This window comes from Balaenoptera acutorostrata, chromosome 14 (assembly GCF_949987535.1).
Source record: "Balaenoptera acutorostrata chromosome 14, mBalAcu1.1, whole genome shotgun sequence".
In the NCBI taxonomy this organism is placed as follows: domain Eukaryota; kingdom Metazoa; phylum Chordata; class Mammalia; order Artiodactyla; family Balaenopteridae; genus Balaenoptera; species Balaenoptera acutorostrata.
In genome coordinates this window covers 14,318,408-14,341,239 of record NC_080077.1, presented here as the reverse complement: position 1 = coordinate 14,341,239, position 22,832 = coordinate 14,318,408, and the positions used below count along the sequence as shown (strand labels likewise).

General features: G+C 38.6%; 1 protein-coding gene across 14 annotated transcripts in view; it reads right to left on the bottom strand.

Moving 5' to 3' along the window:
• The window catches only part of SYNE1 (spectrin repeat containing nuclear envelope protein 1), a 463,872-nt gene that overhangs the window by 187,033 nt on the left and 254,007 nt on the right, over window positions 1–22,832 (bottom strand). For all 14 annotated transcript variants that reach the window (XM_057527516.1, XM_057527518.1, XM_057527519.1 and 11 more), the window contains 12 exons: window positions 21,946–22,272; window positions 20,100–20,252; window positions 19,621–19,788; window positions 17,259–17,435; window positions 15,089–15,235; window positions 12,022–12,147; window positions 10,534–10,710; window positions 8,953–9,218; window positions 5,203–7,363; window positions 1,796–2,133; window positions 1,466–1,610; window positions 577–795 (listed from right to left, as the gene is read on the bottom strand). In XM_057527516.1, the coding sequence (XP_057383499.1) occupies window positions 577–795; window positions 1,466–1,610; window positions 1,796–2,133; window positions 5,203–7,363; window positions 8,953–9,218; window positions 10,534–10,710; window positions 12,022–12,147; window positions 15,089–15,235; window positions 17,259–17,435; window positions 19,621–19,788; window positions 20,100–20,252; window positions 21,946–22,272 (4,404 nt within the window). The remainder of the gene's footprint in view (window positions 1–576; window positions 796–1,465; window positions 1,611–1,795; window positions 2,134–5,202; window positions 7,364–8,952; window positions 9,219–10,533; window positions 10,711–12,021; window positions 12,148–15,088; window positions 15,236–17,258; window positions 17,436–19,620; window positions 19,789–20,099; window positions 20,253–21,945; window positions 22,273–22,832) is intronic.

The window sequence follows — 22,832 nt, the reverse complement described above, 5'->3', positions numbered from 1 at the left end:
AAAATAATATAATAATCATAGGGCAATCAGACATTTCATAACCTAGAAAAAGGTTTTCTTAAAAAATTTTCTTTTACTAAACAGATAAAAGAAAAACTCTTTCCCATATTTATGCTGACATGAATATGTGCCTTTGAGTCATAAAGGAAGATGTGGCTTACAACTTGAGCCCTACTTAAAAGGGAAGATACTAAACAGGATTTGGGAAACGAGTTAAATTCCTGCTTATTTCATGGCAAAGACAAAGTGTTTTGCACTTTGTCAGGGCCAGGAAAGAAAGTGTCACTAAGAGCCTCACAAATGGGGCAAAATGGGCTTGTCCTCCTTTCAAAATGTGATTACTTGGTTTATTTCCTATTAAAATAACTGGACCCAGACTGGGGACTAAATTGCACATTGCATATGTATCTTATTTCATATTTTGGTTTTCAAGTCAATGGAAATAGAGATTTTTTTTAAAAAGGCTTTTTACTTTCATAAGGCCGATTTGAAAAAAAGGAGCAAAACACCACTTTTCAAAATACATTCTCATCAGCAAGGAAACAATACTTTGAGCCCATCAGTAATGGAGATTACCTTATTGTTAAAGCTCTTCCACTCATCCACTGCATCTTCCAGTATCTTCTCCTGGTCCTGGGCCACAGCGCGGAGCCGTGTCCAGCGCTGCCAGACAGCCGTCATCGACCTGCTTATGGTTGCTTTGCTGGCGCCATTTCCGGTTCTTTCCAGTTCTGAGGCTTTACCCTCTACGGCCACAATTTTCTCACGAAAAGAGTTAACTACTGACACTAAAGCCTGGGTGGGGAGAGGAACAGAGGTTGAGGGGAGAGATGGTTTTTTTCAAAAGCTCTATGGATTTTGGTAAAGCCTAAAATTATCTGCAAAAGGAAATGTTCCTACATATGTTTATTTTCCTCTGGTAATTCTTACTTTTACATTTAATTTGTAATTGAGTTAGGCTTGGCTTTTTTAAAGAGGTAAGGTGAATACTTATTTATTACAAACAAACATTTACATGCTGCTTGAGATGACATTCTCCCATTTTTAAAAACTAGCAAAAATATAAGTGAATGGAATTTGATATTTAAGTATGTCACATTCTACCTTATATATTGCTGTGATAGGAGTGAGACTCAAGTTATTAATTTTTGAATTTTAATTGAATTCATCTAAGTTACACCAGAAAGTATTTACTGAAATCTATTGTATCACATCTTATCAGAAGCAAATTGCTCTGAATGTGTCTTTTTAAACCTAGCTATGCATTTCTAACGGGAATCCTGAAAAGGTGACTGCATTAATTAAGTTAAAACTGCTATGAAATGTGGTTAAATGTATCCTTTTTGTGTTTAAAAAGCCCAGGGGGAAATGAAGATTTATTGACTTGTTTCTGGAACTATCATATTGCAAAGACCCATTACAGTTACAATGAAAGAATATTAAAAAAAAAAAAAAAAAAACTAACCTTGTGTTCTGACAATTTTTCTTCTGCTTCATGACTGGAAGAAGTCTTCAATAAAGAAAACTCAGACAATTTCTTTTCTGCATCATTCATCAATTCAATAACCTCTTCCCTTGCTTTCTGGTAATCCTGCCATTGAGCTGCACATCTTGAAAAACATCCAACACACGTCAATAAGCAACTTAAAATCACACATCTCTATGCAGAGCTCTGATGTCAATATGTCTTGTGATACTTAAAAGACTGAACGATAATGTATATCATTAATATATTCCTATTTTCCATGTGAAAATCCATTTCACTAGAATATAAAGAGCAAAACAACTCCAATACCTCTGCAAGAGATCTAATTGGACGTGTGAATCCTGTATTGTCCCCTGGCTTTTCTCTTCCAGGGAGGCCATTTTCTGTGCTAAGTCCTCTTTTCCAGTTGGCTTGATGAGTGGGTCCAGGTTGGCTACTAGGTCTTGGAGCTCCTCCAGATTGCTGTGGAACTGATCCTCTGTACTAAAAAATTCCATGTGGTTTTTGAGACTCTCCTCTGCACACTCCACATCTAGGCCGTTGCCTGTCAGCTGTAACATTTCGTGAGCATCGTCAAGCCAGTCATTAGCTGCTTGAAACACTTGATAGTACCTTTGACACTGACTGTACATTTGAGTCAAGGTAGCCTGAAAAACAGCAAATGCAAACATAATCAACTCTCTTTTGCAATGTGTTTGCCAAAAATAATTTATGCTTTCCATTTCTTTTCCAGTCTTCAGTCACATGGATGTATGTGTATAAATGAATTGATAAGCTGGTAAAATTTTTTTGGTGCAATCCATTATTATCCTTCACTTTCCCTTCTGTTCTTCTTGTTATAATTTTATTATTGCAGTTAAAATAAACAAACAAGGACACAGATGGAATAGAAATTTATGATGGTTCTGAAATGTCCTCTCTTTAAAGAAAAAATATAATGCTTACTAATATATGGCAGAATGAATATTCACCAAAGTGAAATAATGCCTCATTTAGGTAGGAGTATAATAATACCAGTAGGAATGTAAACTGGTATAGCCACTATGGAAAACAGCATGGAAGTTCCTCAAGAAATTAACTGCCAATATGATCCAGCAATCTCACTTCTGGGTATTTATCCAAAGAAAACAAAATCATTATCTCGAAGAGATATCTGTACTCTCATGTTCATAGCTGTGTTATTCACAATAGTCAAGGTATGGAGACAACCTAAGTGTCCATCCACAGATGAATAAATTTAAAAAAAAATACACACCCTGGAATATTATTCAGCCTTAAAAAAGAAGGAAATCCTGTCATTTCCAAAAACATGGACAAACCTGGAGGATATTACACTAAGTGAAATAAGCCAGACAGAAAAAGACAAATATCACATGGTCTCACAAATATCATATGGACTCTAAAAAAAAGAAAAAAAGAAGAAGCTGAAACCATAGAAACTTAGAGTAGAAAACTGGTTGCCAGGGGCTGCAGGGTGAACAAAATAGAGAGGTTGGTAAAATGGTGCAAACTTTTCGGGAATTCCTGGTGGTCCAGGGGTTAAGATTCCACGATCTCACTGCTGAGGGCCCAGGTTCAATCCCTGGTCGGGGAACTAAAATCCCACAAGCTGTGTGGTGCAGCCAAAAAAAAAAAAAAAAAAATGGTGCAAACTTTTAGTTTTAGGTTGAATAAGGTCTGAGGATCTAATGTGTACCCTGGTGACTATAGCTGACAACAGTGTAACATATAATTGAAATTTGCTTAACAAGTAGAAATTAAATGTTTTCACCAAAAAAAGATAGAGATAAATATGTGATGTGATGGATGTGTTAACTTGTTAATTAACTTGAAGAAGGACTTCTTTCACAATGTATATGTATATCAAACCATTACATTGTACACTTTAAATATCTTACCATTTTCTTTGTCAATTATCCCTCAATAAAGCTGGAGGGGAAAAAAGGGAGTGTAATAACACCAAACTTCCAAAACGGCATTTACCAGACTAAATAGTGATTTCTGGTAGTGAAATAGTAGCCTGTAAGTCTTGCATAGAGACTATGATAGAAAAGTTGTAGATTGGAAAGCTGACCCCTGTGCAATGAAGTCCATTCAAATCCAGAAGGAAAGGAAACACTCTAATTGGCCATCAGTGGCTGGACAAGACAAGCCATCACTGTCAAGCAAAGATGCAGAGAAGTAGTAGAGAAAGTACTTGTAAGATTAGCACTTAATGAGGAAAGAATGAGGATGGCAAAGCAAAGAATCAGTGGTGGAGGTTAGAAATGCCACCAGAACCGTGACCTTCAGTTATTTGGGCCAAGACAATCAATAAGACTACCAATCACAAGATGGCAGAAGTAGGTAAACCTTAGCAGATTCAAGATTTTGGTTCAAAAAATCACCAAATCAACAGAAGCAAGCTTACATGACAGATGTTTTTCAAGAATGAAAATTCCAGGTAACTTCTGTTTTGATTCTTCACTCTGGGTTAAATACTCTTATCTCTATCTCTACAGCTATAGGGACATAGTTTTTTGAAAAAAAATTTAACAGTGGCCTGAACCAACATGAAAAGGTAAAAATATACTAAATAGACTCTAGTTTAAGAAGTCAGAATTTTACATGATGAAGTTTACTAAGATTTTAACCACATGTTAAGTTTTTTAAAAAATTGTATGATTTAGTGTTAACCTTAATCTATGTGAAAAATAAAGTTAAATGATAGCTAAGAGTCATCGGGGGCGACCTCTACATCAGACCCTGCACTAAGAATATAAATCTGAAGAGGGAGATATTATTATCCCTCTTCCACAGAGAAAACTGAGACTTACAGGACGTAAGTAATTTGCTCAAGATCAAATAACTGAGATTAAAATCCAGGTGTGCTTTACTCCAAAGCTATAGTTTCTATATTATCCTAAGGAAGGCTGTCCTTAACTTAAACGGCTGGTTGAAATCCCATAGAATCAGAGGGACAGATGTGGAGAAAAAGGGTCAAGGGATTAAAGTAAGTACACCTCTGGGCACTGTTGTATCTCTCTTATTTTTGAATGCACAGAGCCCCAGAACAAGCCGCAACTAGGAGGCTAAACTGGGAAGTTCTGGGCATGCTCTCATTTCTTTGTTATCTTCAAGTCAAGTCATGATGGATATTCTAGTCTTGCTTCTGTTGTGCTTCAGGGAAGCCAGAGAAGAGGAAGCACTCCTCCCTGAGGAAGGGGTGGAGAGATGGGGCAACTGATGGGAGACCCCACAAGAAAGCCTGGCTCAGCATCAGGTCAGGACTGCATCACCCACCTGCCTCTCTCCATTTGGAGACTCTTCATCCAGTACTAAGCTTAGAAATGCCAGGTTTCACATTGTTTTTAAAAAAGCATCACTACTTATTCATTGCTAATGAATGAATTTTATTATTAATTCCTCACATATGGTATTAATTATACTAGTGCTATCATTTATTATCTCTCCTAAAGGAGAGCGACAACTGAGCTGTTCCTGTATTAAAACTAAAGTCAAGTCAACATGAAAATCGCATGAAATGAATACCATGAGCATGAACAATAAAAGCATCTTTTTAAGTCACAATTGAAGATGATTCCATGTAGTAGCCAAAAAAAGAAATATTCAAGGAAGCAATTCTAAACAAAAACATCAAAACCAAAGAAATTTCTCACACCTATTTACAAAGAAGCAAAGTGGAAAAAAGAAAGGGGAAGCCCTGTGGTACCGACCTGTCTGGTGCGGAGAGCTTCCTGCAGGGCCCCGTCCAGCTCGGAGAGCTCAGCTAGCGTGCGCTGTAGGTCGGCAGAGATCAGCTCCTTGGCTCTCGTGAACTTCTCCTTCTCCTTGTTACTCAGTGCATTCATTATCCTCAGGCTGGACTGCACCTCCTCCTGATGGATTTGGACCTTTCTGATCTCCTCCTGGACGTCCCGCAGGTTCAGGTCCAGGCACAGTGGCCCACTCAGCGCTGTCTCCACGCTCCGCAGCCAGACCAGGGAGCGGCTCAGCTCCGTCTGGAAGTCTCTGCTCTGCACCATGCGGCTCTCACACTCCGTCACCGTCACGCCGATGGCGGAAGTCAGCAGTTTTAACTCCTCTTGCCAGGCTTGGATCTGATGCTTGGCTTTCTCATAAGCTGAGGGATCAAGATGCGGAACAAGATCTTCGAGATGCACAGTCACTCGTTTTAGAAGAATTTCTGAATCCTGGAGGCTTCCCGCCAGGGAGTGATACACTTTGAGCTTCTCCTCTGCAGGAAGCGTCTCCTCGTTCACCTTGGGCTGCTCTGTTCTCACAGCCTCTAGTTGTTTCTCTAGCTGGTGGCATGTCTTTTCATGCTCTTGATAAGCACTGGTGGTGTCTTCTAATAAGCTCACCCTTCGCTCTGTTTGTCGCTTCAGCCTGTGGTACCGGGTGACGAGATGCAGCATCTGGTCTGGTTGCCATGGCTGCCCTGTGCTGCGAAAACTTTCTTTCTTCTGGTTCAGTTCATCCACTGCTTGTGCAAGGGCTGCCACTTCTCCCCCAAGAGCTCGACAGCCATCCTGAAGACGCAGAGCCTCTTCAACGCTCAGGTCGCTGGGGACCTGGCTCACCTTGGAGAACTGGTCTTCGAGTTCACACAGAGACTGGGTTGTCAACTCGATCAAGGAATCATATTCTTTCCGAGCCAGAATTGCTTCCTGGACTTTATAGAACTTGTCTTTAGCCAAGTCGACAATTACATTGAACTGCAGGGGCAGTGCATTCAGCTTTTCGTTGAGGTAGGAATGATCGACTTCATCCAGCGTCGGCAGTATGGCCTGTCCAGTTCTCTGTAGCGTAAGTAGGAGATTTTCATATTCTGGAGATTCTTCAAGAATGTGTTGGTATTTGGCCAGTTGTGTATGCAGCCCAGCACTCTCATTCATTAGGTTGATTTCAGGAAAGGTAACAATATCTGCTTGTTTTAGCCAGTGACAAGCTTTATCAAAATCTTCCTTAAAATGCTTCCTAGAAACCAAACTTTTCTCTAGTTCTTGTAGCCGATGGCTGCACTTTTGTAAAACGGTGTCATAGACACTCTGCAATTCCTGAAGCTTCCCCAGTACCTCGCTCTTTTCCTGCTCTGTGACTCCTTTCATTAATTCGCGACCCTGGGCCCAAAGTCCCGTGACTTCATTTTGGTAAGTCTTGAGGCTGGCTTGTGCGCTCTTGCATGTTTTCACTTGTTTGCTCACGTCATCCGGTAACAGGCAGATATGTTCACGGAACATTATCTTGCGCTCATGTTGCTGAATTTGGCTGGTCGCCTGGAACACTGCCATGAGAAACTGGGTTTTCTCGAACAAAGCCTTGTTTAAGTACTTTCGTCTCTGGCCCACTAAGTCGCTGAGACTATTCACATGCCTTTGGGCATCAGAGAGTACCTTCTGGATTATCTGCCTCTCATTGAGGCCAAGATCAGCCATCACCCTATCAGCATCCTTCAGGAGTGATTTCAGGAGCATCTGTTTGGCCTCCAGTTCACTGCAAACGGCAAGGTGATCCATGAGAAGGTTCTGAGCCACGGCAGGTGGGGGGCTCTGCTTAAGAGCCTCAGCAATGTTGGGTCGTTGCTCTTCTGCCCAGTCCATCAGCTCCTGAAATCTGGACCGGACCACATTTAACTCCTCCAGGTTGGTGACAGACACTTGGATTTTCCTTTCAACAAGGTCCTCAAGCTGAAACCAGCGTTGTTCAAGGTGACTCGTCTGTTCTTTGACTAATTCTTTGTCATCTACATTCAGATGGTCTATCATATTCTGCTTTTGCTCTTTCAGATCTTCAATAGCCTGCTTTCTCTCCTGCAATGCCAGTGCCAACTTCTTCAAAGCTTCCAGGTGGATGGCTGTACTCTCTGCATCAGATCTATATGTATATATTAAAAGACATAAAATCAAGTTAACTTTAGTTAATATCTGTGTTTGTTCATATCATGTTAAAGTGCATATCACCACCTTCTTTCTTAGCTTAGAGTGGTTCAATTCATGGCTTATCGACAGAAATGCTATAATTATTATGGAACGTAAGACCCATATATTTCCATAGCAGAAGTTGAACCAAGATAGGTTGCCCAGATACTTCTCTAGCTAAGACTGCCCTCCCATCACGTCTGACGTGTACTTTTTAGCTTCTTCCTCTGACTCTTAGCAACTGAGCAGGATCTGCATATTAACAAGTTCCCTTGATGATTTGAGGAAACACTAAATATTGAGAAACACTGATCTACTGCATTCTTGAAAGGCACTTAGAGAAATTAAGTGATCTGTGATTTATGTGCTTTCCTGTGAGAAGAAGCTCCAGTAAACAATCCAGTGCTAGATGGTATACCATGTGTAAGAAATAACCAATGGCTCTAACAGCTGCTCATGTGTGGAACTTAGATATTTTCTGTTTATCGTTAGAAATCTTTCGAAATAACTGTGAAATGCAAAGAATTCTCATCCCTTTGACTACAAAACACATGAGAAAATTCAATCTTAGAGTCTTTTTCACTTACAAAACGATTAGTTCTGAAGTATGAGGAAGAGTGTTGGGAGGCCATATGATGAGTTCTGTTTGGGACATATTAGATCTGAGGTGTTTGTGGGTTAACCAGATGGAGGTGCCTATTGTCCGTCTGAAATATGGGTTTTTGCTGATATTGGATTTATCCCAAAGATTAGTAAAATGCTGAGCATCAAGAAAAAGTAAACAAATCAGAAAGTAGTGTACCTCCTCCAAAAAAGAAACACCCCAAAACAAAAAAACCCCATGATTTAATGATTTAACTACAGCTAGAATAATGTTTTCAGTTTTAATTGCTACAAATTGATAAATCTGGGCAGAAGAAGTACAGGTTTTAACAATTATAGTGATCAGAGCATAGAAAGATTTCCATATGATGACTCAGTGTATGTGGGAGAGAGGGAATCCTTTTCAAAGAAAAAGTTAAGAGGGTTTCAATTGCTATAAAATCAAATAAGACACACATTCATTGAATTTAGATTGTTCACTAAGTTCTAGAATACCACAAGTACAAGACAAAACTAGACTGAATTACACAGAATGTGTTACTTTACAGAATTGACAAGAAACCCGTGGAACTATAGATTCAAGAAGGATTCATGTCCTGAAATCCTAGATGATAGTCCCATAACTGGTAATGAAAACTAGAAATATTCTTGGGATATTCTTTGAACTCACAGTATAACAGCTTTGCAATATTCCTTGAGGTCACAGGTAGAAATGGTGTCATTTTCAAATAGTTTCCTTTTACTCACTGCTTAAATTAACACTGAGCAAGGAAAATCATGATTAGGGATACAGATGACACCAGATTCTTAATAATGTTTTATCAATATTTATAATGATAGAAAATGAATGTTTAAAATGTAAGAAAGACATTTTTGATTTTTATAGAAATTAAGAAATTTCTGGCTTAGCATTTTGGTGACCCACTGGAGAATTGCCGTTACCTGGCTAAGTTGTCCCATTCTGTAGTAAATTTTTCTAAGAACACTTCGACGACATTCATACAGTGGTGGTAATCTTGTGTTCTCTGGAAATCCTCTTCCCTTTGCAAGCACAGATTGTTGCCCTGAAGGCACAGATCCAGCCACTGGTCGTTTAAATGACTTATTTCCTTGTGTTCAGGAGACTCCTGCTTCTTGGTTAACTCATCCACCTTCTCTGTAATAGTGGTCACTGATGACTGTTTGCGCTGTAGTTTCTTAACAAAATCCTAAAGGATAACAACAATAAAATAATGTTGAATAACCCCCCCCCCAAATAAATACAGATTGAGACATAGATACAATACCTCTGAACACTTTATGTAATTGAAGAATGTATAGTGAGAGACAAAGAGAAAATCTAAAATCATCATACTTCCTTATGAACAAATTTCCAAGTGTTTAAGAATCAAAGGGTACTGTGTTACTTTGAAAAGTATAAAGAAAAACTGATAAATGTGAAACAATATTATTGCCACTAAGGAAAAGAGTTAATATTTTATCTTAAAGTGCATCCTTAGTTTTCTAAAAATTTTTAAAGTTCATGATTTTGAGAACAAAATCTAATTTATATTCTTTCCATTCTTCTTCCTGCATATGCAAACAATATCCCAGTAGAAAATAAAAATGGCTGATTGTCACAGAGAAAAAATAAGTGTTAAGGTTTGTTAAAAATCTGGTACAGGGCTTCCCTGGTGGCGCAGTGGTTAAGAATCCGCCTGCCAATGCAGGGGACACGGGTTCGAGCCCTGGTCGGGGAAGATCCCACATGCCACGGAGCAACTAAGCCCGTGCACCACAACTACTGAGCCTGCGCTCTAGAGCCCGTGAGCCACAACTACTGAGCCCGCGTGCCACAACTACTGAAGGCCACGCGCCTAGAGCCTATGCTCCGCAGCAAGAGAAGCCACTGCATTGAGAAGCCCGCACACTGCAACAAAAAGTAGCCCCCACTCGCCACAACTAGAGAAAGCCCGCGCGCAGCAACAAAAACCCAACGCAGCCAAAAATAAAATAAATTAATTTTTAAAAAAAAGAATTCTTTAAAAATAAAAAATCTGGTACAACTTCCATCAAGTTAATATACTTATAATAATTTTCTATTATATTTTAAATTATATAAATATTTTATTACATTTTAAATCAGTTGTATGTTAATATGTTTTATATGTTAAATATATATTTAATAAATTGATAAATCCTACAGCTTTAGCTGTTCACTAAGCTAAGCAACCCACTTAGCTTTGTGATGAAAAGCTAATGAATAACAAGGCTTCATGTTTGTTTAATGGCAGAGTCCTCTGGTTCTGCTAGCTAAACCACAGTTCTTTATTCAGAAATAAGCTACAGAGTGAATGTCCTTCAATGCAAGTGGCCAACTGGAGCTCTAGGAAAATATCTGAATGTTTACTTTCTGAGCTATACTTTTCTGGCACCAAATGAAAGTTGTTCTATCTCATTCCTTTAATAACTATGTGTAAGGATTGATTGACATACACCCGTCCTGGTCTCCTCCAGCTCCCCTGGAGACACGTTAATTCCTACCTTTACTTGAGACACCATGTTCTGTGCAATATTTAGCTCCAGTTCTGAGTGCCTCCTCTTCATATTCTGCAGCTGCTGATTGGCATCCTGGAGGTAAATCCAAAGCTCAGCCTTCATGTGCTTGATCTCTTCCCAGCCCTGAGTTAAGTTCTGTGCCTGGGCAAGCCTTTGTTCAATCTCGAGAAAACACAGAGGCAAAAGTTAGCAGCAATGGACAGAAACATTTATGTTCAATGAATGAGCCTGTCCATGTACACAGGCCAACACACGTGTGCGCACACACACACACACACACACGAGTGATAAATCCAAAAAGAATTCTTTATTTGCTTCAAGAAAAACAGATTTTATATTTAGGTTTTCTAAAGACTTCAAATGTCTAAGACTTATGCCATATGATTTCAATCAATGCTGTGACGGTCTAGAAGTTTTAACAATTTATTAGGTCAGAAGCTGCCCTAATGGTTTTTCACATTGGGCATTTCGGTGGATACATCTGTTTGACTGAGTCATCAATTTGGTCTTGGGGTTAACTAGAAAAGACTTATATTGCTCTCTAGTGCACAGTTGCTGATACTTCTTATAGAACACTGAGTTATTAACATTTTGGATATATGTGTAGATCTGCTTCACTGGTTTTTGAAATCATATAACTTATTTCGATAAATCATTTCTGTAAAAAACAATATAGGAGCTATATCATCTTTCTTAAGGATTTAAATACAGACTTGCTTTGGTAATGTAATAAAACATAAAGGTAAAAAAACATACGTTAGTTTAATTATTTTAATATCTATAGTATAATTATTTAATTATCTTAATTTCTTCATTATTTTTTTCCTTTAGATCATTTTACTATTCTGGAATATTTAATCAATTAAATACCAAAACCAAGTCTTTTTTTTTTTTTTCATCCGAACATGTTGGGTTCCGGAGTTTAAGGCAGCAGCAAACACACGGCCTCTGTGGCGCTATCTGTCTGCTGCAGGCAGGTACTGCTAACTCATCACAACACTGTCCAAAGGGCCCCGATACAGCTTCAGAATTCTTCTCAACACCACACTCAGCCACTGCCAATGAATTAGAAGGGTCATGACAGATGTTTGCCATCCTCACAGGAAGGGTCAGGAGGCCCTTTCACACTAAATATGACCGAAAGAAAACAATGGAAAAGGAGAAAAGAAAAAAAATGAGTGAAAAAATAGGAAAAGAGGAAGAGAGAATGGTAATTGAGGAGAAAAGAGAAGAGGAAAGAGGTGCGAATGTTTAGCAGTTCAATGGGACTAAATATTTCACTTCCAATTCAGTGGCATCAGTATTAGAGTGTGCCTACTTTTCTGTGACTTAGTTGAAATTCAATACAGATTTAGTATAATGCTTGTAGGAGCATTATAGCAAGAATACTCCAAGGAGAAATTTTTTTTCACATCTAACATTCAAGCAAGAGAATATAGTCAGATATATCCAATGTCATTTTTTAACTTTTACCATTTGTTCTGTTTGTTGAATGTCTTTTGCTGTGGTTTTCACTGAAGAGTTTGACAAGTCACACATGGTGCAAAGGAGATCTAAGTAGGTCCTTGCCTGTTCCTGCAAAGCTCTGAAGTGTTTGACCTGAAAAAACAAACAAAGAAAAAAAAAAAAACTTGTCAGAGTGAAAGAGATGCATGCTATATTTAGATAGCAAATATTTGTACCATTTGTGGTATGTTGTTGACATTTCAAAAATAACCTTGCTATGCTCAGTATTTTCACCATTGTTGTAAATGACATATATTAGTTACTCAAAAGAAAGCTTTCCAAACACACTGGCAGGGAGCCATTTGTCCACCAGCTGTTTCTTACTCTAATTAGCCTGTATGGTCTGGGAAAGGGGAACAACCAAGAAACTTCCACAGTTTTTCCAGATTCTCTGTTCACATTCTAGCTTGTTTTCTTTTCTTTCTTTTTTTTTTAATATTTATTTATTTATTTTTGGCTGCATCGGGTCGTCTTTGCGGCACGTGGGATCTTTTATTGCGGTGCACGGGCTTCTCTCTAGTTGTGGTGTGCGGGATCAGTAGTCACGGCACACGGGTTCCAGAGAGCATGGGCTTCTCTAGTTGTGGTGTGTGGGCTCCAGAGCCTGTAGTTGCAGCACGCAGGCTCTCTAGTTGTGGCACATGGGCTTAGTTGCCGCGCGGCATGTGGGATCCTAGTTCCCCAACCAGGGACTGAACTGGCATCCCCAGTTGTCAGGCTACTGCAGGAGTTAGATGAGAAGTGATGACGGCCTGACGGAGGGTGATGGGTGGTAGAGGTGGTGAGAAGTGGCTTTCGCTTACTCCATCTTTGTGATTAATGGGGAAGGAGGTACTGACTGCAAGTTGTATGGGATAAAGTTGATCTACAGAAACAGCAGATGATCTTCCAAAATCATAGCTAATAATGGAGCCTAACTTTTTGACTCATCTCAATATATTTCCTCTAAGCTGTGTGGGTTGCCTAGACACATCATTCTCACATAAATGTAACAAATACAGATCAATTTCCCATTAAGTGGAAAGTAGCACCTAAACTTTTATCCATTGCACAAACTGACTGGTGTTTCACTTTCAATTAGTATCATTAGCCATTAACCAAAACCATCCCATCAGGTACCCATGGCTCAGAGAAAGTTATCTGTCCCAAACAGCCTTTGGAAATGAGAAGAGAATGAGATATCTGAATTTTTATTTTATAAATATATTTACTTTAAAAAAATAATGATTTATTTTAAAACGTATACAGTTGGCCTGATTCCAAAAGCATTGGGAGCAGCTTGTTGATTGTCAATGACAAAACAGTTGTGAAAAATTTTTGCTAAAAATCAATTTCAAGGGCAAATCTGATAGTACTTCTTCTCATTCCCCCAAATTCACATCATGCCTTATGAAAACAAATGACATTCTTAATGGAATCAAATCAGTCTGTCACTGACTAATGGTAGTGAGGACCATATTATCATTACATACCGTATTGAGCATGTACCATGTGGGAGGCCCTGGGGATACACGATGCACCCTGGGACCCTGACCAAATTCAACTGCAGCCAATCAAAGCCTGACCAGAGTCTGACACCCTGTCAGTAGTGGAATTCTCCAGTGACACATCCAAGCTAACTAATGACCCAGGACCTGCTCGACTTTACATGAAAGCAGTACTTGCCAAAGGAAAGACTGATCAAAACAAAGCAAAACAAAAACAAAAAGAAACAACAAAAAAACCTCTTCCCCTTCAGAACAACTGAGGTCCAGGTGTTTCCAATACCTCTAATTCCCTTCTCTGTTGCTTCCAAAAGGGGGCAGCCCATTTTGGGAAGCAGTGTGGAAGGGGCAGAAAGCAAAACAATGGACCATGCAGTCACTGAATCTGGGGCCCAAGAAGGATGAGCATTCTCCTGCAACCACAGCTAACGCGGGTAGCTGTAGGAAGTTTCCTGTTCTAGCGAAAGGTCATTGGGATTAATGTTAGTTTCCCCCTCCCTTTTACTTCTTTTTTTGGCAACAAAGGAGAAGAATCAAGCTTTGGTCTGGATTGTTCTGAATAAAGTACATTGGAAACAAACAGCCACAAGACAATGAATGACCCAAGAAAGCTCACAGTCTAATGAAAAAGCAGAATACAGACAATCTTTACTTCATTTCTTGATTCAAGGAGAGCCATGTTTGATTTGTCCATATTCTATTTTTTATAAGGTGTAATACATGCACTTCTGTGAGCCATTTCATGACTTAAATAATGTAAATCATTTAAGCCAGAAAGTATACTTTGGGGGGCATATTAACTGCACATATTCTCTAAGCAGACTAAATGAACAAGCATATTATTTTAATCTCAGTTTGAGGTTAAAAAAATTGAATTTTTACATTACTACCTATCTGGCAGCAACCTTTACAACTAAATTCCTTTAAAATATATTCTTTGCACTACACAGAAAAGTTGCTTAGTACAAAAAATTTAAAAACATCCCTCAAATATTCTGATGAAGTCTCAGCAGCAACATTTTAAGCATGTAGATGTCAAATTAATATGCCACAGATTCCTTTCACATGATAACAATTAATATTTAATTCAGCATTCATTCAATCATTATTTAATAAGCACCTCGTTTTGTGCCAAAAAATGCAGGAGAGGCTAATTTTGCTTTTCTGTTTACAAATCATGTACACTGCGGTACGACATTTGAATTTCTTCATAACTTTCAGAAGCAAGCATACTTATAATCACTTTACCTATTAGAACACTGAGGCTCAGAGAAATTCAGTGATTTACCCATGGTCACCCTGTTGAGCAGGCACTGGAATCGATCTTTTGGCTACAGTGCCCATGCCCTATTTATTCGACCAGATTGACCTCAGTTGTGCGTCCGTCTTCCTGGTTAGAATGTGAACTTGACTGGAATCAAGCTCAGACCTTATTTATACTTTTATATCTCCAGCAACCAGCACAATTTGGCACATAATGAGTACTTAACATGTTTTCATCGAATGAATGAATCACAGCGTAACATAAACTTTCAGCAATCACAAACTACCTGCTTAACGGCTTCTGCCCTGCTGAGAGGGGGATGTGCGCTTGGCTTTAAATCGGGCTGGACTGCAGAAAGCCAGGCCTGGCACTGCTGCAGGGTGTCTTGTCGACTAACGTGCTTCTGAAGTTCATGTTCCAGACTCTGGTACACCTGAGACAGAACAATCATGCTGCGGTTATGAGAGCTGTTTTATATCTCTAAAAAGATCACTGGAAGCAAATGAAACAAGTCCACTTTAAATGGATCCCTCTCCCCACCATGCCCCCCAAAACCAGACACATATCTACGGAGTCTGCATATGTTCCAAAATGTTGCAAAGCACATGGGCTATGCCCCAGTTTATAACTTCTCAACCCACACATTACAACATAATATCCTGATCATGGAAAGACAAGGTGGGCAGGGTTAATGTAACGCTAGAAATGTGTTAGAACACATAAAATCTTTGAAGTAAATTGGTCAAACATAAATCAAAAGTTTTTGCAGCTTTCCCCCATGGTATAAATATTGTCCTTTTCATTTAAACTAGAAACTAAAAGTAAAAATAAAATGCCAGCTCATGAAAAGATAACCAATATTTCTCTAACTGAAAAGCTTCTGTTTTAGGGGTAGGGTAAATTGGAACTAAATTATAACACAGGGGAGGGGAGAGTTTGATGCCCTCATTTCATCTTAGAAGTTACATTCCAGGACAACAATAATCTAGAATAACCCAAACATTTTCTAATGCGTCTATTCAATTAATTAATCCTCAACCAGCCAAGCAATTTCCATTTTATCCACAAAGACATGTTGAGAAACTACTACATGTTTCCTTGAAATCAAGGTGAAATATACCTATGATGTTTTCTGAGCAAACTCTTTATCAAAAAAAAAAATAAAGAAAAAAAGACTTTGAGGTTAGACTGGCTTTTCTTTCCTTATTGAGACAACAGAAGCAGTAATTGAATTCTGCTTTTCTCTGTCATCTATTAATCATTTTTATCTGATATTGGGACTATCCCTTATTTATTTTTATTCCAAGCAGAACTAAAAAGAAAAAAGGTATTTTGCTTTCTTTAACATTTTTGCAAAGTTTAATTATAAGATTCTGACTCTGTTCTTAGAATTTCATCCACTTTTTAAAAGTTTCTTTTAAAAATATATTTGTCTTTCGAACATTTACTAATTAAAAAGAAAAATTAAGCTGTGTCCCTTATGCACAGAAAAAGTCTGCTACAAAGACAGTGCTAAGAAATCTCTGTTGAGTGAGCGAACAAATGAGCCCACCAGAAAGCTCCATGCTGCTGTTTTTCTTGTCTCACCTCCTTTTCCCCTTTGTCATCGTCTGCAATTATTTGTTAGATTCTTTTATCTCTCTTTTTTATTAACTTTTTTTTTTTTTTTTTTTATTAACTTTTTGAAGGTGGATTTTCCAAGTCTAGGGATCAACTAATGTCACCCAGCATTTTTTTTTATTATCGTGATGAACACAGATAATTCTCCCCATGTCACTTGTATTTCTTCAGTTCTTACTAAATAGCCCAGGAACAAAAATAGAAGGACTCTTCTCAGTGTCATTTATAAATTCCAGAATAATAAAGAGTAATCTACTAATTTTACTTAATTGTTGTTAAAAGGGCGATTCTTATTTATCTTAGACTTATATCTATAACATTAAGGATTCCATTTTATTGTAGGGATACCCACTGAAGTATACCTCGAAATTGGTGCTTACTTCTTTTCTCAATTTCTATATGAATACATAAAAATACAGAATTAGAGTAGAACCTGGGCTGCACAGAGTTAAAAAGAAATAATTATTGTGCGACTTACAGAATAAACTTATTTTGATGTTATAGAATAAATGGCAAATTAGAAAGAAGTATTATTGATGGTGTGCAAATAAAAACAAACAAAATTAAAAATTTTTTTCATAATCAATTCATGGAGTAAAGGGATTGAGTAAAACCACATGTCTGAAATTCACCACTTCATCACATCAATCAAATATATGATATGTTAGTTCTATGTTCACATAGAGACTATGAAATCTATCCTCTTATTTTCTGTCTGGAAAAACACCAAAACGATCCCAAAGACTGAAGCACAAAAACTATTTTTAAAAACCTCCAGTTTGCACAGTTTTTCTCCTTAATTTTTCATTATTCTAGAATGTTCCAGTGGTACTCACCCTCTGGGCTGTACTGCAGATGGCTGAGTAACTATCCTTTGTGCCCTGCAGATGAGAGTGTATATTTTGTTTAAGTTTCGCTTGGAGGTGGTCTGCACACTGGCTGATCAAACTGTCGCCTTTAATTTTAAGGTTGTTCAAACGGTCTTCAAAACCAGCAATTTCTTCCATCATTGCCTACAAAAGTGAAACAAATACTGAGTTCTCATTCCATTTTTAGTCTTTAAATAATCTATCCATCAAACAGAAAGTTTAAGATCAATCATTTCTCTGTTTAAAATGTTTTTAAAAGAGTTTTGCAATTTGTCTTGGTTACCATATCAACAAATGAAAAAAAAAAGTATATTTTCAGAGATACTCCAATGGGAAAAGTTAATGAATTTCATGGATTAAGTTACATACGAATAATGAAGTAACCTTTAAGTGATTTCATGAGGCTCACCTCAGTTAGAGATCTGCTCCATGGTATTATTACCAGCAAGAAGGATGTTAGTACATTTTTCAACTCTATAAATTATAATTCTGGTATAATTTATATCTAAAGTAATCTAATTACAACTTAATCTAATTTACTAATGTCTAATTTATCTAATATGATATCTGATTTATGTAATAATCGAATGTCTAAATTATGTAAGATCTAATTTACATCTAATAATATTTATATTGATAAAAATAAAAATAACCTTTAGCACTTACCATTTATTAAGCACCTGCTATAGTGCAGGGACTATATATAAGCCCAGATAAATGTGTATTATTACTATAGTTTTACAGATGAGGAGATTGAAGCACAGAGATGTTATAAAACATGTTCAAGGGACTTTCCTGGTGGCACAGTGGTTAAGAATCCGCCTGCCAATGCAGGGGACACAGGTTCGAGCCCTGGTCCGGGAGGATCCCACATGCCGTGGAGTAACTAAGCCCGTGCACCACAACTACTGAGCCTGCGCTCTAGAGCCCGTGAGCCACAACTACTGAAGCCCGTGCACCACAACTACTGAAGCCTGTACACCTAGAGCCTGTGCTCCGCAACAAGAGAAGCCACTGCAATGAGAAGCCCGCGCACCGCAACGAAGAATAGCCCCTGCCCGCCACAACTAGAAAAAGCCCGTGCGCAGCAACGAAGACCCAACGCAGCCAAAAAGAAAAGAAAAACCACGTTCAAGGTTTCACAAGGAGTAAATGGCACAGCCCCCAGCTTTGGGCCCGTCTCTGCCCGATTCCGGTTCACACACACCACTGTGCCCACCTGTGTTCTCTAGTGAGCTTTCTCACAAGATCACTTAGAGAGCAGGAGCCAACGTTTTCAAATCAGGTTCTAATTTCCTTACAATGCTAATGACAAGTGACATTCCAACACACAGTTTCCTGGGTTGACACATCAATACATCTAAGGGAAACCAGGTGGTCCTTCAGCAGCCCAGGGTCCACCACTTTTTCCCAGCGGTGCTGGGTTAACAGTTATCATATACGCCATATTGAAAAGAAACATTTTGTCTTCGAGCCGGAGTGGAACCACTACATCACGAGGTTACTGAGGGCATTTTCTCAGTGCCAAACAGACTGTATCATGTAGTTACTTTTCTGTTGGTATTTGCTAAATAAAATTTTCTCCTATAGGAATCCTGAAGCCCAGAATGGTTAACTGGTCTTCCTAAGACACACTACTAGATATTTACCATGTCACGACTAAAAATCAGTTTCCCATTAAGCTCACCAAAATGGCTCCATAAAATTGTGACTATATGACATCTGTCATCTGGCACATATAATTACTAAAAATACATATTAATAAATATACTAACACCCCATATCAGTACTGTACTTTATGGTTTACAAAATACTTTCACATACGTTATCTCCTGTGATGACCACAACAGCTATGTGATGGGGCTGGTGTCATTATCACCCTTAACAGAGGAGAAAACAGAGGCACAGAGAGGCTAAGTCCCCCCAACTAGGAAGAAGACAGTCTGGCTAGAACCCAGACTCTGTGACTACTATTTCTGTATCCTATCTTTGGCTATACTTTTCTAAAAGAAAGACAATTTCTCTTTGATAAATTACTCCCTAAAGATTATATTCTGCAATGAAAAACTATTAGCTGGGAAAAATGCTACAATATGTTCAGAAGGTGAATGCCAGGATTCAGCTGTTGTTGAGTCACTTAAGTATTAAATTGAACTGTTCTCAATTATCAGTCATTCTTGAGACTCAGACCTGATTCTTTAAGTGCAGTCATTATGACCCAGAGAGGTGCATGCGTGCACTCACACACACACACACACACACACACACACACACGGCACACCTGCTAAAGCCACCCTGTATTCTTCAGCTCCTTAGCGATCAGGCATACCTTGTGGTGGGCCAGTTGCTGGGTAACCGTCTCTAGACTGCTTGTCTCCATGAGGTCGGGTGCCACTAACCTTCCTGACATCTGCAGCAGCCACTTTTCCACTTCTTGGAGCTCACCGTTGTAATCTTCGTGGTCTCTGACTTTCACCTCGAGATGGCAAACATGCTCCTGTGAAGCCAGGTGTCCGTTAGAAGTGACTTTCAAGCCAAAAATCTACTCAGAGCTTTCATATTTTTAAAAGCCCAGGACAACTCATAGGGTAGGTAGAGTTACACACATCAGAAACTTACTAGGAACAGAAAAAAAATAAAACACAACACAACCCACAAAGTCGTTTCGCCATTTAAAATGCCCATCTGAATAAAAGGAAAAATATTGACCCAGCCCAGGCCTTAACATTTTCTGACAGATAAAAAGGAGTCAGGACCCCCTTTGTGGCAAATACACACATTGGTATTGAATTTCTGATCACTCCTTACCTTTCCTGCACTGCAGAGGTTCTGGTAATCACTTTGCAGTCGATCTATTTTGTCCTTTAAAGTAACATCCTGCACCAGCTCCAGGAGGGCTTCGCCTTTCTCTCTCACTGATTGTACTGACGGTTCATGGGACAACACTGTTTGCTGGAGTGACTTGAATTACAAAGAAAAAACAAGAGCCAGCTCACCTACGTGATCAAGGTGAATATATACATATGCGTTGGCATGTATAAGTTTATCTACTTCAAATAAAGATCTGATGGGACTTCCCTGGTGGTGCAGTGGTTAAGAATCCGCCTGCCAATGCAGGGGACACGGGTTCGAGCTCTGGTCTGGGAAGAACCCACATGCCGCGGAACAACTAAGTCCGTGTGCCACAACTACTGAGCCTGCGCTCTAGAGCCCGCGAGCCACAACTACTGAGTCCACGTGCCACAACTACTGAAGCCTGTGTGCCTAGAGCCTGTGCTCTGCAGCAAGAGAAGCCACCGCAATGAGAAGCCCACACACCACAACAAAGAGTAGCCCCTGCTCGCCGCAACTAGAGAAAGCCCACGTGCAGCAACAAAGACCAAACACAGCCAAAAATAAATAAATAAATAAATAAATAAATAAATAAATAAATAAATAAATTTATAAAAATAAATATCTGACATATACTTTAAAAATTAATAAGTATAAAGCAATAAAGAGAGAATGCCTTTTTATGGCTAATACAGTTTTTCAATACAGAGTAAAAGTAAGACATCAAATAGCCCTTCACATGCGCAGAGAGAAGTATGGAAAAGAATTACATTCAGCTAAATTTAACATGGTTCATATTGCTGGCTTCTAGCTCATTCCTTTCGGCAGAGAAATAAACCTTAATTCTCTGTGAAGGGAGCGAGGTGCTATCTTTTGATTTTGACTCGTGAAACCAATAGCAGCTTGAGCTGGATGTGAAGTCTGGGAGACAAATTCCAGTTGCAACGTTGCTATGATGGCCTAAAAGTGCTATTTAAATATATCAAGAACTCAGAGGGATCTAAAAAAGAAGAAGCAGTGTGATTCTTTTTTTTTTTTTTTTTTTTTTTTTTTTTTTATCCCCTTGGCAGTGTGATTCTTATATAACACCTTCAAAGACACACTGTCAGGCTAGGCAGAAGAACCAAGGACAGGAATAGACATACTGGCTGGAGGAGGAAAAAGCTTCCGACAGGAAAAGCTTTGAGGCAAGCCATCACACTGTAATTCTTAAAGACTATCGCTAAATAATTTGGGTCAAATTTAGAAAACAGACTATTCCATGTATAAGCTTCGATAACTGTTTCACAGATTTGAGCATGTGAAATATTTATATCTACAGCATGTATAGTGATATCCACATCACCATTTGTTCTTTCAAAAATTAATTTCTAAGATGTTTAACTACAGTTGGCTAATTAGAATTTATTTTCTTAGAAATAGGATGTCTCATTTTGAATTTACCATAGGTCAGTTTATAGGCCTTCTGTACCAAAAGATGAAGGAAAGACTCTACATGAAAGATAAAATCTGTAGGTGTGAGATCCTAATGCCAAGAAGGTTTTTCTGGGTGATCCACACACCTGGATCACACTGTCAGAATAGATCTCCATTTACCGATACAACCTTTGAATATCAGACAAATACAATTCCTGAATGGAAAAATAAGTCTGATATAGTGTTTCTAGCCAAATAAATCTATACCACTCCCCACCAGCAGAACAGGCACGTTAAGGAGTTTTTCTAGCACTCACTAAGGGTGACACAAACCAGGAACCACGTCCCACCAGTTCAGTCCTACATGACGTCCTCGTGCATCTGTCAGTTAGTAACAACACGCTACCTTGTATTTAGATAGTTGAGCTTTTTTCTCATATAATTCCATTTTGGGTTCTTCAGGAATGTGTAGGATTTCTCGGTATTCTGCTATCCACTGAGTTAGTGCTTTGTATTTATCTGAGAATTCCTTTGTTAAATGAAGGCCTTTTTCCAGAGTCATGTGCTCCTTCCGGACAGTGCTGGTCAGTTCCTTCAACTGTTCCACGTGGTCATGGATCTCTTTTCTTAACGTCTCTGCCTCACCATCTTCCAAGTATGTAAGAGCCCTCTCTCCTTTCTCTCGGGCTGATTTGAGCAAACTCTGGCCTTTCTCCATGTCTTTTAGCAAACCCTGAGAAAGAGTGGGAAGCAAATACAAACAAACAAATGAATAAACAAACAGATAAATGCAAATAACTTAGCATTATTTTTTTCCTTTTAAAGAACAGCCTTTCAAGTCCCATTCTTGAGTCCACTGATTTCTCCTTAAAATATGTTTTTTGAAGTTTATAATCAGATTTGCCCCGCCAGCAATCAGGAATCTTCTTTACTTCAATATAGGTCTTTTAAAGTTTTGATCAGCATATCATTTCCAAATCAGAGACTTAAGGAAGAACTTGATGTTTCTCTTGTCCTTAACAGTGCTCCTATAGATCTGAGTTAAAACTCTATTAATGCACAGTGCCATGAATTTGAGATAATTTTTTTCTTTTAATATTTAGTGTCAAACTGGAATTTAGTTAAGAATTTCTTGCGCAGCCATGTGTAAGACATTGAAATGGCTTCACAACACAAATAAATGAAAGCCAGTCTTTGGCTTAAGAGATTATAACTTGGAATTTAGAGTGAAATGGTGAGCCAAGGATGACCGATCATACCGGGCGGGGATGAACACATGCACTCCCAATTCTA